Genomic DNA, 16,386 nt, shown 5'->3' on the forward strand with positions numbered 1-16,386 from the left:
TCGGATGCTAGCACTCAGGTCTGATGCTTTTTAACCCTTACTTTGTACAGGTGTCAATGACAGCACAAGCTGCAAGACAATGGACAATCAGGCCTAATAATTATTCTTTACACAAACCCATTAGTAGGGCTGGGGGAAAACCATTCTTCCTATGCTGGAGCTTCAGGATACTCAGCCACCCTGCTTAGACCCCCAGCATGAGGTTGTGGCTGGAATGCTGTGATGAGCTTCTCTATGCGATGCTGGGAGACTGAAGCAGCTCTGGGGAAGTCTCTGGGGGGTGTCTTACTGTGCTTAATTTGTAATGAAAGAGATGTGGAGGTCCAAGCAATTTTTTTTTTTTTTTACATTCATAACTGATGGAGCAGGGCCAGAGGTGCCGGGGCTAGGAACTGCCAAGCCTAGAGATGCCGGGGCTCAGCCCTGGTACCAATTAAGCACTGATACCTTGTGGTCATGAACCCTGTCCCCCCACAGCAGAGCTGCAGGGGAACCATCTAAGGCTCAGAACCGAATACGGACACATAGGATCTCAACTGATGATTCAGCCCACTGCAAAGACTGGAGCAAGTGGCAGAACTGAGACCCTCATCTGGGTTTGAATTTCAGTTATGTGCCCCCCCAAAGTTCTGGGGTGTTCAGATCGGGGGAGGGGGGGTTGGCAGGGCTGGATCAATGCAGGAGCTTTAGGGGCTGAAGCCCAGAGTCCCAGGCTAAGGAGGGGCCCTGGAGCAGCAGGGCTCAGGCAGGCTGCCTGCATGCCATGCCCCATGTCGCTCCTGGAAGCAGGCGGCTGCTGGCACATCTCTGCGGCCCCTGAGCCCCCACCCCTCACCCTCTCCTGCACCCTGACACTCTGCCCTAGCCTGGAGCCCCCTCCTGCACCCAAACTCCCTCCTAGAAAGAAACTAATATATCAGCTGTTCTAAGGTAAGAAGTAGGCTTGAATTAACTTAACTATATTCTACATGTTTTAAGACTGAAATGTAACCACAGAACAGCTCTGTTAATTAAAAGGCAAGTTTAGTATAGCATTAATAGCCTCAATGCCATAATTGTTTTAAATTTTGTTTTAAATTAGGAAAAAGACTTGTATACAGGGGCCCCACAAAATCTAATAGCCCCAGGCCCACAGGAGAGTTAATCCGGCCCTGAGGATTGGTTGGACCCCTCTCTACAGAAAAGGGGGCTTGCTGGGTGGATAGGTCAATATAAAGGGTTGGGTCAGTTCTTTAAAATGGGTACTTTGTCCATCCCTAGTTTCCTTTGTGCCCCATTATGGGCCCATGGCTGCTGCCCATGCTGGGTGGACTCCATCTGGGCCCCTTTTACCTGTATAGCCACAGGTGGATCTGTTGGTTTTGGCAGATGTCTTTGCTCTGTGCCCTGGCTGACTCTGCACAACCAGGAAGTTTCTGAGCCAGCAGCTACCCACCCACCCACAGGCTCCTGTTCAAAGTTTAGAGCAGCTGGGGGAAGGCAGCTCACAGCTGGGAGAAAGTTTCCCTGCAGAGAAGGAAGCCCCTGTCCCCCTTCCAGGAGGCAGGACAGCTTGGGACTGCAGGAGACTTTGAGCCAGGGACTTGCTTCTCCTTGTGGTGAGTGGCTTTGTGCTCACAGAAAATTTGTTCTGGGAGAAGCGAGTGGGAATAAGGGTGGAGATAGCAGCTGTGTGTTCTCCCCTGGGGCTTCCCTCTGCACTGCCCTGGGGAAAACCAGCATGGGGCACCCTGCTCTCCCTGGTGGGATATAGGGGTGACTCCTGCCCCCTTCTCTTCCCCAGGGCTCCTCTGCTGTCCCTGAGTTGTGGGCAGCAGCAATCTACTCTCTCCCATGTGAAGTCCCTTTGCTCTCCTAAGGGGGTCCCTTTGCTCTCCTAAGGGGTAGCCTGCCCCATATCCCTTAGTGAGCCCCTTGTGCTCCCCAGGGGGGCCCTCTTCCTCTGCTCTCCTGCAGGAGTTGTGCCTTGGGAAGGTTCCCCTCCCTCCTCCTGGAATTAAAGCTGCCGCCTTGCATTGCTCAGACAGGGGAGAACAGGAGGCAAGGCAGGGCTTCTCCCTGTGGGTTTGAAGTGGGGACAGGCAAGGTCCAGGGGTGTGTGAAAATGGGTTGCAGAGTTTGGGGGTCTCCAGGCTAGATGCAGGGGGAGCTCAGAGTTGCTGGCAGAAGGGGGCATGGCTCTGTAAAAGTGGGGAGCTCATGGAATTGCAGGGAGTTGGTTTGGAGGACAGTGGTTATGAAGTGCTGTGGGGAGGATGTGGGGGGCACCAGCAGGGTGGTTATGAAGTGGCATGAGATGTGGGGGATGGGGTGTCTGGGAGGGGTGGTTATGAAGTAGGCATTGGGGAGGGGTGGTTATGAAGTGGCATGGGGGGTGGAGTATCTGGGAGGGTGGGTATGAAGTGGCATGGGGGGTGTGAGAGATGGAGTATCTGGGGGTGGTGCTTATAAAGTGGCATGGGGGTGTGTGGGGAGCGTGGCAGGGATTTCAGAGGGGTGGTTAGGGAGTGGCCTGGGGGGTTGTTCTGGGGAGAGTGCGGGGGTTCAGAGGAGTGGTTTCTCCATGGTTATGAAGTGGTATGGGGGGAGGGGTGGTTGTGAAGTGGCCTGGGGGGTTGTGGGGAAAATGGGGGTGTTCAGGGGGTGGTTATGAAGTGACATGAGGACTGGTGGGGAGGTGGCCAGGAATTGCGACGCGAGGGGATGGCAGAATCCCCCGTTCGCACACTGAGAGGAGATCTGAGTTACATGCAAGGCGTGGGGTGGGGGAACCTGGGAGCCCAGGTCAGGAAGAGAGGTGGCTGGTGTCTCCTACCAGACTGCTTTTGTGTCCCTAAGGGAGGGAGGCAAATCACTGAGGGACTAATGTGATGGGGAATATTTGGCGCCTGGTATCTCTGGGCCGGGCCCTCTCTGACTTTATTAGTACTTGGGCATTGGGCAAACACCCAGTGATAGCCTATCCCTGCCCTAAAGAGCTTGCATTCTAAATACACAACAGGCAGTGCGGGGATGAGGGAAACACAGGCCCAGGGAGGGAATATTATTTGCCCAAGATCACCAACAAGGTGGCAGTGAGGATTAGAACACAGGTCTCCTGAATGTCAGCTCAGTGTCCTAACCATTGGATCAGGCTGGCAGACGGTTTCTGGCAAGCACCCTTCAAGGTGACTTGAGGTGTGGGGGGAGGGATTTAGCTTGGGCTCCTCTTGTGCTGCTTTATGAAGCATAAAGAATGCCTGAAACTTTGGTGGTTCTCTAAAAATAGTGTGGGGGGTGTTTTTTAATGGGTTTTCTCTGGGCTTTTTTTCCTCTGTAGAAGTACCAGTGACAACTCCTGTCTCCCATCTGGTGGTCAAGATTTCCTTGGGAGCTTTCTCATCCCTTCACTGAAGAAGTTGTGAAGGGGAGAAAGGATTGGATCTTTAACAGAGACCTTTCTCCCAAGTGTTTCTCTTGTGTTTGAGTTAAATAGGTGTGGGAGGTAGAGGCAGAACAATGAGTTGTAAGCAATCTGAATAAAAATAATTTTCCCTCCTGGTGAATCAGATTTAACTTTGGTCCTCTGTAGGCTAGAAAAATTGGTTGTTTTTGAAAATCTGGTAGCTAGTAGGTTTTTTAAAACACAACTTGGTACCTCACTCAGACACACCTTAACAGCTTTAAAAGCCTTTAAAACTGCCTTGGCAAACTCCCACAGGAGCCTTTAAATATGTGTTAGCTGGCCATGGCCCTAAGATCGGCTGTGATCAGCTAATCTGTCTACGCTAGGTGCATAATGCCTATTGAACAGCTTCTCGTGGTTTAGCACTGCCCCATCAAGCCCGTTACATTGGTGTGTGCCCCCCAGACCACTGGTGAAAAGAAGCATACTGCTCCTGGTACTGACTAGTGTCCCCACCCCTGGCAGTTATCAATTCTTTACCCACCAGCTGCTATTACTTTTTCTCTTCACTTCCTTCTTGGTTCTTGTTCCCCAGCTGCTTCTCTTTGAGAACAGGCCACTTGCTGTGAGTAACTAGGCTGTAAGAGAGACATATCTTGCAGCCAAGATTTTTCATTAGTGGCAAGGGATTTTGGGTGCTCCAATATGACACCTTAAAGGGGTCTGATTTTTCTCCAGCCCTGTGTAAGGACCTTGTTTTGATGGGCACCCAGATCCACTAGTTATTCCTGGAAATCTTGGTCCATATTTTTCCACTTCCTCCTGAGCTAGCCAATCTCTGCAGTTAGACAGCACCTTTCTGTTTGTGCCGCTCGATCAGGAATCTGGTTTTCTTCAGTGCTCAGAGCTTCCCTCTCGTTCACCAGGCAGAAGCTCCTGCTGTTTCCACTGTGAGCTGTCTTGGATCCTTGATGACTGCTCCGTATTCCGTGTCTGTCTTTTGCCTTAACATATTCCTCTCCTGTTCTTAGAAGGTGTCTGAGATGCAGAAAGTCCTGGTGTGTTCTCTAGGAGCAACCTGTCTAGTGCTCTCTGCCCGTCTGTACTATAAGACCAGCCTCCCGTGTCTCTCACACCTCTAATCCCTATGGCTCTTTATTAATAAGGATGAGCTCAGTGAGCGGTGGGGATGCAGATTTCATTCTGAATGTTCAGTTTGGTCCGTAATATAACTTAATGTGATCACCAGCCTGTCAAGTGAGGATTTTGCATCTCATTTGCAGTTTAGATGCTGGAAATACCTGAGTTATTCTGCAAGCACTTTACCCATCTAAGTGGTTTGTGAGATGAGCTTTCTTTAATGTTTCTTGGATAGAGTAGAAATGCAGAAAAAAGTGACTAGACCAGCTCTCCTTAATTACAATATAAAGCTCTTCTGTAGTGCAATTCATTCAGGGATCATATAGCACTTTTACAGTCAGTATCATTATCCCCACCTTATGGGGAAACTGAGGCACAATGCGATGAAGCGGCTTGGTCAGTCCAGTGTACTAGGCTACACTACCTCCCCTAATGAAGAAGGGAAATCGGAATCTGAAATGACATGTAGTATTTCCCAGCTTCCAAACCCTTTTGCAAGCATTAATGAAACAATTCTCAAATCACTAGAGCCCTGCAAATTTGCAGATATCTGCTTTATATCCACAGGCCACGACTGCCGACCAGATGATACAAATTTTGTATCCGCGCGGGGCTCTGCAAATCACCCTGAGGTAGTTCATAATTACTATTCTCATTTTTTCCATGGGAAAACTGAGTCTCAGAAAAGTGGAGAGACTTTGCCATGATCACACAGCACATTAGGGTTAGAAGCCAAGAATTCCTGGATCCCAGCCCTTGCCTCAGACCCCATAACACAGTGTTTCTGACCTATAAGTATATTGCAATTGACACGACTATGATGCGCTCTTCTGTCATTATCTGAAATAATAAATTGGGGTCCCATTGTGCAAGGCACTGTACTCACCCCTAGAAAGAGAGAGCCCCTGCCCCAAAGAGATTACAGTCTAAACAGATATGATGAACAAAAACTGAGAGAAAGGAAGTTGTATTATCCCCATTTTACAGATGAGGAACTAAAATACAGACTGGCTTAGATCCTTTTAGATAGTTAGGCTCTTAACTTCCATTGAAATCAGTGGGAGTTAGAAGCCTAAGTGACTTGACCAAGGTAACACAGGAAGTCTGTGGCAGAGCTGTGAATTGGACCCCAACCTCCTCAGTCCCCATCCAGTGCCTTAAGTGCAAGTCCAGCCTTCTTCAGGTTAACCTTCCTTCCGCACTTGGGGTCTATTCCTGCAGTGCGCCCTTGGCAATTATTGGCATTGAGGACATTCAGCACTTTTCTGTAGCGAGTGATCAGCCAGGATGACTGACAGTGGATTCATGATCTCTTTCCGGTGTTTAAGGGCAGGTGCTTTGTAGCTGTTGAGATCTCCTCTAGAGACTAAATTTAGATGACCAATTTTCCCTATGGTGTGGTGTTTTAAGTCAAGAAGCTTTGCCCTCTGCTTGAGTAGCCAGACCACATATCATTAGGAAGAAAATGAGATATTGTTTTCTTAGGGTTCTCTAATTTGTAAAGGTTCAGAGAGGAAATTCTACAGAGGCCTAGGGAATTGGAGAATCATATTGTTTCTAAGTGCATTCAGTGCTGGTGAAAGGTTCCAGACTGTAGACGCTGGAGAGCTAAGCCCCCAAGGTACTCAGAGTAGGTATAATATGAATGGATGATGCAAATCCTCCATTCTATTCTATCTAGGTTCTTACACCATCTTCATTGCTCATCACTATAGCATCTGAGCGCTTCCCAGTTGGTGCATTAACCATTGTGCCTAAGCACCTGTCACCTGTTGTATCTTCTCTCATCCTCTCCCCAAGGGGAGAAATACATACACTGGAATGTCTTGTTTTGGTGGGGGCTTTAGGTTTTTGGATTTTTTTGTTTTAAATATACCTGCTGCTCTGTATTTGTTAGAGAAAGCAAGGTTCCAAAAAAGTACCTTGCACTTGGAGTGGAAAGTGATGAGGTTTGTGGTGGTCCATAGTTCCTCGGAGAGTTCATGCCACAGGCTCGGACCAGCCCCTGAGAACGTTCTGTCTCCTCCACAGACAAGCTGCTCCCATATTTTTGAGAGTTCCATTGTGCCAGGGGAGCAGAGTTGTTAAGCAGGGTCTTCATCCTGGAGGTTTCGGCTGTTTTAAATAGGCTGCACCCAGGAGCACTCTGAAGCTAAGAAGCGAGACCTTGAATTTGATCCCAAAATCTCCAGGAAGCTGGTGTAGAGAGCAGATGTGCAATGTGCTCACGGTTGTCCGTATTGCTGAAGGGACGCTCTGCAGAGTTCTGAATTAGTTGGCATTTCCTAAGTGCTGAAGGCTTCATGCCCAGGTATACTGCATTGCTGTAGTCCAACCAAGCATTGACAAAGGTGTGCTCAAGTCCAGGTCATCATCCATCAGGATGGGTCAGAGCTTCCTAGACAACCAGAGTTGATAGAAATTAGTATTTGTGGTTGCTGCTATATCCGACCTTAGTGTCGGCAAGAGTTGAAGAGTACTCCTAAAGTATGGACTGAACTGACCAATTGAGAGTAGGTGCCTTCAGCCACAGACAATTGCAGCATGGCTGCAAACTCCTCGAAATACTTCCCTCTGCCCACCATCCTCACCTGTCTTGCCTCTGTTCAGCTTCAGCCAGCTGCTCATCCATGAGCTGATCTCGGCCAAGCACTGAGCCGTGTTCATGGTAGTGGCATGGTCGTTCGTGGTGAAGGACAGGAGCAACTTTGTCTCATCTGCATATTACTGGCACTTGAGTGAGTGTCATCTGACCAATTGACCTATCAGTTCTGTGAAAGGGTTGAAAAGGACCGTGGAGAGAAATCATCCTTGTGGGACTCCACAAGGCAGGGGTTCTGCAGTGGAGATACTCTTTCCCATCACTGCTCTTTGAATGAGCCATTCCAGGAAGAATTCAGACCATTTTGGCGCATTTCCCCTTGGCCCCCATTACCTCTCTCGGGTGAGGGGCACCACCCTGCCGCCTGCACGCTGCTCTGAAAGAAGTCCCTCCAGTGCGGTCCTAGGAGTTTGGTCTCTGTGGTGAATTCAGGCCTTAGCCTCCTGGCTGAGAGTGCCAACAAGCGTGGTGAGCTTTGGGGATATTATACCGTAACAAATATACGTGCTGCAGGTAAGTGTGCATGTCAACTCCCCAAACTCCATCCCAAAGTTGGGCCTTGAGCCCTTACGCGCCAAAGGCCTCTACCAGCTGAGCTAAAGAAGCATTCCCTGCATACTGTGATTCGTGGTCCCTAGCCACTAAGGTTATGTCTATGCAGCAGTCAATGATATGCCAACAGGTAGGCAGACCTGCCCTCGCTTGAATCTAACTAGCACTGGTAACAGTACTGTAGACATGGAGGCATGGGCTTCAGCACAGGCTAGCAACCCAAATAGGTCCCCAGCAGGCTTGCACTTGGGCAGCTAGCCCACTTCTGTTCCTAGATTAAAGCTAGGTTTCAGAGTAGCAGCCGTGTTAGTCTGTGTTCGCAAAAAGAAAAGGAGGACTTGTGGCACCTTAGAGACTAACCAATTTATTTGAGCATGAGCTTTCGTGAGCTACAGCTCACTTCATCGGATGCATGCCGTGGAAACTGTAGCAGACTTTATATATACACAGAGAATATGAAAAAATACCTCCTCCCACCCCACTGTCCAGCTGGTAATAGCTTATCTAAAGTGATCATCAGGTGGGCCATTTCCAGCACAAATCCAGGTTTTCTCACCCTCCACCCCCCCCCACAAAGATTCACTCTCCTGCTGGTGATAGCCCATCCAAAGTGACAACTCTTTACACAATGTGCATGATAATCAAGTTGAGCCATTTCCTGCACAAATCCAGGTTCTCTCACCCCCTCACCCCACTCCCAAAAACCACACACACAAACTCACTATCCTGCTGGTAATAGCTCATCCAAAGTGACCACTCTCCCTACAATGTGCATAATCAAGGTGGGCCATTTCCAGCACAAATCCAGGTTTTCTCACATCCCCCCCACCCCCATACACACACAAACTCACTCTCCTGCTGGTAAAACCCCTTCAAAACTGACCACTCTCCAAGTTTAAATCCAAGTTAAACCAGAACATCTGGGGGGGGGGGGGGTAGGAAAAAACAAGAGGAAATAGGCTACCTTGCATAATGACTTAGCCACTCCCAGTCTCTATTTAAGCCTAAATTAATAGTATCCAATTTGCAAATGAATTCCAATTCAGCAGTTTCTCGCTGGAGTCTGGATTTGAAGTTTTTTTGTTTTAAGATAGCGACCTTCATGTCTGTGATTGCGTGACCAGAGAGATTGAAGTGTTCTCCGACTGGTTTATGAATGTTATAATTCTTGACATCTGATTTGTGTCCATTTATTCTTTTACGTAGAGACTGTCCAGTTTGACCAATGTACATGGCAGAGGGGCATTGCTGGCACATGATGGCATATATCACATTGATGGATGTGCAGATGAACCAGCCTCTGATAGTGTGGCTGATGTTATTAGGCCCTGTGATGGTGTCCCCTGAATAGATATGTGGGCACAATTGGCAACGGGCTTTGTTGCAAGGATAAGTTCCTGGGTTAGTGGTTCTGTTGTGTGGTATGTGGTTGTTGGTGAGTATTTGCTTCAGGTTGCGGGGCTGTCTGTAGGCAAGGACTGGCCTGTCTCCCAAGATTTGTGAGAGTGTTGGGTCATCCTTTAGGATAGGTTGTAGATCCTTAATAATGCGTTGGAGGGGTTTTAGTTGGGGGCTGAAGGTGACGGCTAGTGGCGTTCTGTTATTTTCTTTGTTAGGCCTGTCCTGTAGTAGGTAACTTCTGGGAACTCTTCTGGCTCTATCAATCTGTTTCTTTACTTCTGCAGGTGGGTATTGTAGTTGTAAGAAAGCTTGACAGAGATCTTGTAGGTGTTTGTCTCTGTCTGAGGGGTTGGAGCAAATGCGGTTGTATCGCAGAGCTTGGCTGTAGACGATGGATCGTGTGGCTACAGCCAAGCTCTGCGATACAACCGCATTTGCTCCAACCCCTCAGACAGAGACAAACACCTACAAGATCTCTGTCAAGCTTTCTTACAACTACAATACCCACCTGCAGAAGTAAAGAAACAGATTGATAGAGCCAGAAGAGTTCCCAGAAGTTACCTACTACAGGACAGGCCTAACAAAGAAAATAACAGAACGCCACTAGCCGTCACCTTCAGCCCCCAACTAAAACCCCTCCAACGCATTATTAAGGATCTACAACCTATCCTAAAGGATGACCCAACACTCTCACAAATCTTGGGAGACAGGCCAGTCCTTGCCTACAGACAGCCGCGCAACGGTAATCACTTTAGATAAGCTATTACCAGCTGGACAGTGGGGTGGGAGGAGGTATTTTTTCATATTCTCTGTGTATATATAAAGTCTGCTACAGTTTCCACGGCATGCATCCGATGAAGTGAGCTGTAGCTCACGAAAGCTCATGCTCAAATAAATTGGTTAGTCTCTAAGGTGCCACAAGTACTCCTTTTCTTTTTTAGATTAAAGCTAGCGCAGGTATATCTGCCGTGCTGCAGTACCACCTGTCGCCATATAGACACAATCGTAAGGGCAACATCACTTGTGCTAACTCATTTTGCAGGTGTGAGGCCTGAGAATGTCTAAGAAGTCGGCCCCATTATTATCATCACTTTGTTTCTATGTCACCATGAATACACAAGGTGGAAGCCCTGTACAAACATAGATGTGCTGAGCAATAGCCGGCGTCCCTGCCTGCAAGAGCTTCCAGGGAGCATGAATGCAGCAGAGAGGAGACATTAAATCTCTGTCAATCAACTGCCTTTGCCAAGACTCAGGGTCCCAGGCTAAGCTGGTGAAGGATCAGCTGGAACACAGCAATGCTGGTATGTGTCTTAGATTCTTCGCTCCAAGCGTCTCAATCTGAGGCCAGTCAAAACCAGGAGGAACTGAAATAAATCACGCCAGTGCAGCTGAAAACAATGCAAGCCTCTCTGGTGAGTCAGGCTCAGCAAAACTGGATCATCCTGTTTGTTGTTTCCCGGGACCACGTGGATCTTGCGGCTGCTTCTCTGGGAGTCTCATCTTTGTCCCCTCTGCTCCAGGGTTTGGGGTTTGTTTATTTTTTTTGAAAAGTAACAAATTCTTCTACTAAATTTTACCATTCTCCCGGGGCTACTTATGCTAATATAATCCATCTGTTACTCCACCCAAGGAACAAGGGTCTCAGATATTTTTCCAGTGCGGATTGAGGGCCAGTTTTCTTAGTCTGTCATCTTAAAAAGGGAACTTTAATTTCTTTCTGGGAAGGAGCGAAATCTGCCTGATTTTAGTGAAGCCCCTTCAGCTTCTGGTGGGAGAGAGCAATACCCTGGTTCATGAGGCTGAGAACTCGGTTTCGGGGGGCGGGGCAGCAGCAAATGTTTCTTTTGGGAAATCGTTGGTTGTCTTTTTCCTCCCTAATTTTGGAAATTAGGAACAGAAGGTCTGATCCTTAGCTGGGGAAGGCAACAGGGCTCCACCAACTGTGGATCTGGCTCTGAATGTCCTTTCCCCCCATCCTTACCCTGTCTATTTCCAGGTGGCATCTAAATGCAGGGCTGGATTAAGGTGAGGATACATGGAGATCTAAACTGAGAGGCCCCCCGCCCACTAATGTTAGAGGGATGGGCACTGTCAGAGTGTGCTGGATCTCTCCTGAGAATGGGGAGCCGGAAGCAGCCACAGAAAAAGAGCCAGGAGCACTGTGATTTGTTGGGTCTATTGGGCTGAGCCCAGTTTCGGCTCAATCCATCACTGTCTCAGCACATTCCATACAGTTCATGCTGCTGGAAAGGACGTGTTGCTTTCACTTCTCTTGTATTTTAGCTCGTTTCATTATTAGTGAACACTGTGTTGAACAGGAGAAGGTTGCAGCTAAACAGGTAACCCAGCCCTTGCTCGGAAAGAGCTAGCTCTGACTGAATGCAAACAGTACAAGACCAGACAGATCATACACAGAGCAACAGGGTGGGGCCAGTGCAGCTTGACTGGTTCATGGCATAGGTATGTTCTTAAAGGCTCTTCCCAGAGATGGAGGGTGGTGGGGGCAACTATTCCAGGCACGTGGAGTGGCACAAGAGAGGGGTCGCAGGCCCAAGCACTGAACACTGGAAATAGTCATCGGCACTCCTTCGAAGTGCCTTTAAATATAGGGCTCTTGGAGCGCTTTACAAACGTCCATTCATTCTCCCGACTCCCCGGAGAGAGGAGAGAAGTGTGGTTCCCTCCATGGCACAGATAGGGATCTGAGGCACGGTGAAGGGAAGGGACTTGCCCAAGGTCACATGGGGAGTGTGAGGTAAAGTCAGGAGGAGAGCCCTGCTGTAAAGGTTGATGCCGGTGTTTCCCAAACCGTGTGCCATGGCGCAGTGTTGTGGGTGTCAGGTCAGTGTGCCGTGTCATCTTTTTGAAGAACCACAAGCGAGAACAAAAACACCCTTCCCTTCTATATTTTAATGAGTGTTGGAGCCGGATCCCAGGCTGTACTTTTGCTCTCTGGGATGAAGCCCCTTTCCAATATTATGCACGCATCACGTTCCATCCCCCAAAGCCAGGTTACGATAGCAAATCTGAGTCCTGCAGGGTGGAGGTGGGAAAGGAAAGAGGGGAAGCTGCCTTCCGATTGGCCGTCTGCCTCGCTGCCCCTCCTCCTCTTCCAGTGGCAGAGCAACCAATCAGAGCTCCATCTCCCTCTCCTGTGAGCAATGGGTCCGCTCCCCCCCCCCCCCTGCAGCCAGGGGCGGGGGGAAGATCCCCTGGAGTTGCCCCTCCCCAGCCTGAAAGAGGAGCAGGGACCCTGCTGCAGCCCCTCAGGAGGTGAGGCTGGCAGGCAGGCAGGGGAGCTGAATTGGGGTGAGAGCTGGGGGTGAGGGGGTGGACCCGGGGGGGCAGAACTGGTGGAAGCAGCATTGGGGTCAGGTGGGGGCTGGACAGGTGGAGGGTAAGGACAGAACTGATGGGGGGCTGCAGGGTAGAACTGATTTGGAGACTGGAGCCACAGGACTGATTTGGAGGTTTGGGGGCAGAATTCATTGTTGGGCAGGGGACAGGGAGATGTGGAGGTGAGAACTCCTGCAGCAGGGGCCATACGAAAGAAGTGCCTCAGAGGTGAAAAGGTAATAAAATAAGTCTTGATACATAATAATATTTTTAGCTGTTGTTTCTTGATTGGTACAACTTCTGTATTATTTGTTCATCCTATAATAAAACAATTCATTTTTGTATTTGGCATCTTGGTGTGAACTTGTGAGTCGACAGAAAATGCACCTCACAGGCTGCACATAAAGTGCATGACGTGAATGGCCAGGGTGGTAAACAGCTTGGACCGAGGCGATAAAAGGGCGAGATCATTTTGGAGACAAAATAATTAAAAGTTTCAAGGTTTGCCATGGCAGAGAGAAGGTTGGGAACCACTGATCTAGATGTCTTGTCACCTCTTTACACCCCCTTCCTTTGCTGCTTTATTCCTTTCCTTGTCTCTGCCCACTTTGCAGGATTTCCCCCCCGCCCCTGTGGATTCCACAGGGGACCCTGAGTGGTACAATCTCACCTCCTATTTCTGTTCCCTCCCACTCCACAATCCAGGGCTCGTTCCCTTGCGGTGGCCCGGGAGGGCATCGTGGTGCTGCCAGAGTGAGAGTTAGGAGAGCTGCTAAGATAGTGTCCTGGTGATGGCAGGGGTGAGTGCTGGAGCTACAGGGAGACTTCTCCAAGGGGCCAAGGCTGCCTTGTGCAGGAAGCGATCCCTTAATAAGGCACTTCAGTTTCCCCAGTAACTAGGGCTGTGAGATAGCAGGCCGGGCAAATGCAAGTAGACCTTTTTTTTTTTTTTTTAAAATCTTTTTACAGTGCAAATATTTGCAATAAAAAATAATATAAAGTGAGCGTTGTACCCTTTGCATTCTGTGTTGTCACTGAAATCAATGTTTTGAAAATACAGAAAACCATCCCCAAATATCTATAATAAATTTCAATTGGTATTCTATTATTAACAGTGCGATTAAAACTGTGATTAGTTGAGATTATTTTTTTAATCGTCTGACAGCCCTAGTTTTTTAATTTTTATTTTTCATATTATGTTATAATAAAACTTTGGAAAGAAAAGTCCTTTTCTAAAGGAAAATTGAAATGTTTCATGACGAAAATGTCAAAACGGGACATTTTGATGGTGTCAGGACTTTCCCCTTTCTTACTCTGAAACAAAATTTTAGCAAAATCATGTCAGTTTCATGAAGTGTTTTGATTTTGGCAGAACTGCATTTCCTGACAAAACTGTTCGTTCAACCTTTTTCTAACCCACTCAAGCTGAAAGGCAGCCAGCCTGGCAGAAGTGAAGCTTTAGGATGAATATGGCTTGAGGTCAAGGGCTTGCTGATCATTTTTGCTTTCTGGTTCCAATATTCTAGCACTTGGTGCTGTTCATTTGGTGTTCCTCCATTGCAGTGTCGGATGTTTAATAACCCCTTGTAACATTTCTCTGGTTGTTACAGGAGGGTTCATAAAACCTTTGTAGGTTTCATAAACCCTGCTGCTGGGCTTGGGGTGTGTTCCGAGTCCCTTTCAATCAGGAACACTTCAGAATAAAGCTTTATTCTGGGAAAAGCTGAATCTCACCTACTGCCAAAGTCCAATCCCCAGCTCACATCACCTCCCTAAACTCTACACATGCACATATTACACATCATACCTCCACACAAACCTTTAGATACAAGCACACCCTTGTACAAACAACATATGTCATCTCCTTCTGATGCACATGGCTACCTGAATAATACAAATGTTACAGGTTGGTATTCTTTGTGATTTTTATTTGCTCTGTGTGTTTCTTTTTTCAGTGGTTTTATTGCCCCACCCTCCCTTCCACCTGGCCGCATGGCTCCCTCTTCGGCAGAGAGACCAGAGTATTCGAAAGTCACTTTCAGCTCTTGCCTGCTGCAATGGAGTTTAGCATCCATTGTCCCTGTCCTGCTCACAGTTCTCCTGCTCCTTCTCTGCATCTCCTTTAAAAGGTAGGTGCTCTCCCTCCTAAATCTCTCACTCTTGCTCGCTCTCATTATTCATGGTGGAAGGTGCTGGGCAGGGCTGTCAGCCCTGGGGACAAAGGACCAAATTCAGAGTGGAATCTCAGGGCTTGTTGAGGTTAGGAATACTAGCACTGGTATGACTACGCTGATGTAGTTCCATGCTGTAACCCCTTGGTGCTGACACACTGTGCCTGTGCAAAATTGAAGCTAGACAATTTGAGACCGGAAATAAGGTGGATATTAATTACCCCTCACTGTTAAAAATCCCTGGAACAACTTATCAAGGGCTGTGGTGAATTTTCCATCACTTTAAAATCAAGATAAGCTCTCGTTCAAACAGGAATTAATTCAAGGCCTGTGCCATACAGGAGGTCAGGTTAGAGGATAACAATGGTTCCTAACTTATGAATATGTGAAAATGGGTTTTGCACCAGTGTCTGGTCTATATGCAGAGTTGCACCAATTTCACTGAAGGGTTGTTTTGAAATAGATTTAGTTTAGGTGGTGCAAACTCCTGTGGAGATGCTCTTAAATCCATTTAAACCTGATAGCTTACTTTGGTTACTAACCATTTTAAAAATGTACCAGTTTAAGTTTAAGCATGTCCGTAATACGCTCTAGATCAATTCAGTTAAAGCAGGGCCCTGCTTTAGCATAGACCAGGCATCCCGAACACGTTGATCAGAGAACATAAGCAGGTCAAAGAGCATTTGCATGTAAAGGAGTGTGACTCCCCCTCCTGCACCCCAGCAAAAATTGGGCCATAGCAATGGATGAATCAAAGCGTTAATTTTCTAGCTAGCACAAATATCAGGCCTAGGTGGCGAGCTGGATATTTCTGACGGGTCTTCGTTTATCTGCATGCTAGGCTGCTCACCGCCCTGTCTGATGTGACAGCGCCTCTGGGGGGAGGGGGATGAGGGAGAGAGAGACAGCACCTTGCATTTGTTGATGCCAGTCTCCTTGCCTGATTGAGGCTGATCTGTATTATCCTCAATGGGGGTCCCGTAAAGTTTGTGGCAGAGCAAGTAGAGGGACGGACCATGTGAGAGGGACAGAGATGCTTCCCCTTCACTCCAGGGAAGGAAGCAAAGCTGTGGTCAGGCACTGGGCCGGTTTGGAGAGGGTGCAGCTGGTCTCTCAACTACACTGTGTGCCATGGTGCCGTGAGATGTCTCCCCTGGAGGTGTGCTTTGCCAGATTGGCCACCGGGTGGCATCCACTCACACACATGGCAGGGAAAGAGCAGTTGTGTGGCAATGTAACTCTAGCCATTAACGCTCACAGGGCAGAAGGGGAATTCGGCTACCCAGGTTTCATGTCGCTTCGAACAGGGGTCCTCAACCTTTTTCTTTCTGCCCCCCCCCCCCCCAACAGGATATAAAAACGCCACGGCCCACCTGTGCCACCACAACTGGTTTTCTGCATATAAAAGCCAGGGCCGGCGTTAAGGGGTAGCAAGCAGGGCAACTGCCCGGGGCCCCAGGCCACAGGGCCCCGGCCACAGGGCCCCCGCAAAGCGAAGTTGCTCAGGCTCTGGCTTCAGCCCCGGGTGTCAGGGCTCAGGGCCCCAGGCTTCAGCACCATGCGGTGGGGTTTCAGCTTTCTGCCCTGGGCCCCAACAAGTCCAACACTGGCCCTGCTTGGAGGACCTCCAGAAACCTGTTCGGGCCCCACAGGGGGCCCCAGACCCCTGACTGAGAACCACTGGCTCAGTACATCTCTTGCTGCTAGTATTGTGTTGGACTTCATCTGTATAGCCTCATTGGCAGAGCCAGGTCTTAAAACCAAGTGGTGTGGGGGGGGGCAGAGCGAGGGGTCAC

General features: G+C 48.6%; 1 protein-coding gene across 1 annotated transcript in view; it reads left to right on the top strand.

The window, feature by feature from the left end:
• Positions 1–1,485: 1,485 nt before the first annotated feature.
• Positions 1,486–16,386, top strand: part of LOC140908098 (uncharacterized) — a 64,181-nt gene continuing 49,280 nt past the window's right edge. The window contains exons 1-2 of the mRNA XM_073335073.1: positions 1,486–1,598; positions 14,375–14,548. Of these exons, the coding sequence (XP_073191174.1) occupies positions 14,412–14,548 (137 nt within the window). The 5' untranslated portion in view covers positions 1,486–1,598; positions 14,375–14,411. The remainder of the gene's footprint in view (positions 1,599–14,374; positions 14,549–16,386) is intronic.

This window comes from Lepidochelys kempii, chromosome 3, assembly GCF_965140285.1.
Source record: "Lepidochelys kempii isolate rLepKem1 chromosome 3, rLepKem1.hap1, whole genome shotgun sequence".
Taxonomy (NCBI): domain Eukaryota; kingdom Metazoa; phylum Chordata; order Testudines; family Cheloniidae; genus Lepidochelys; species Lepidochelys kempii.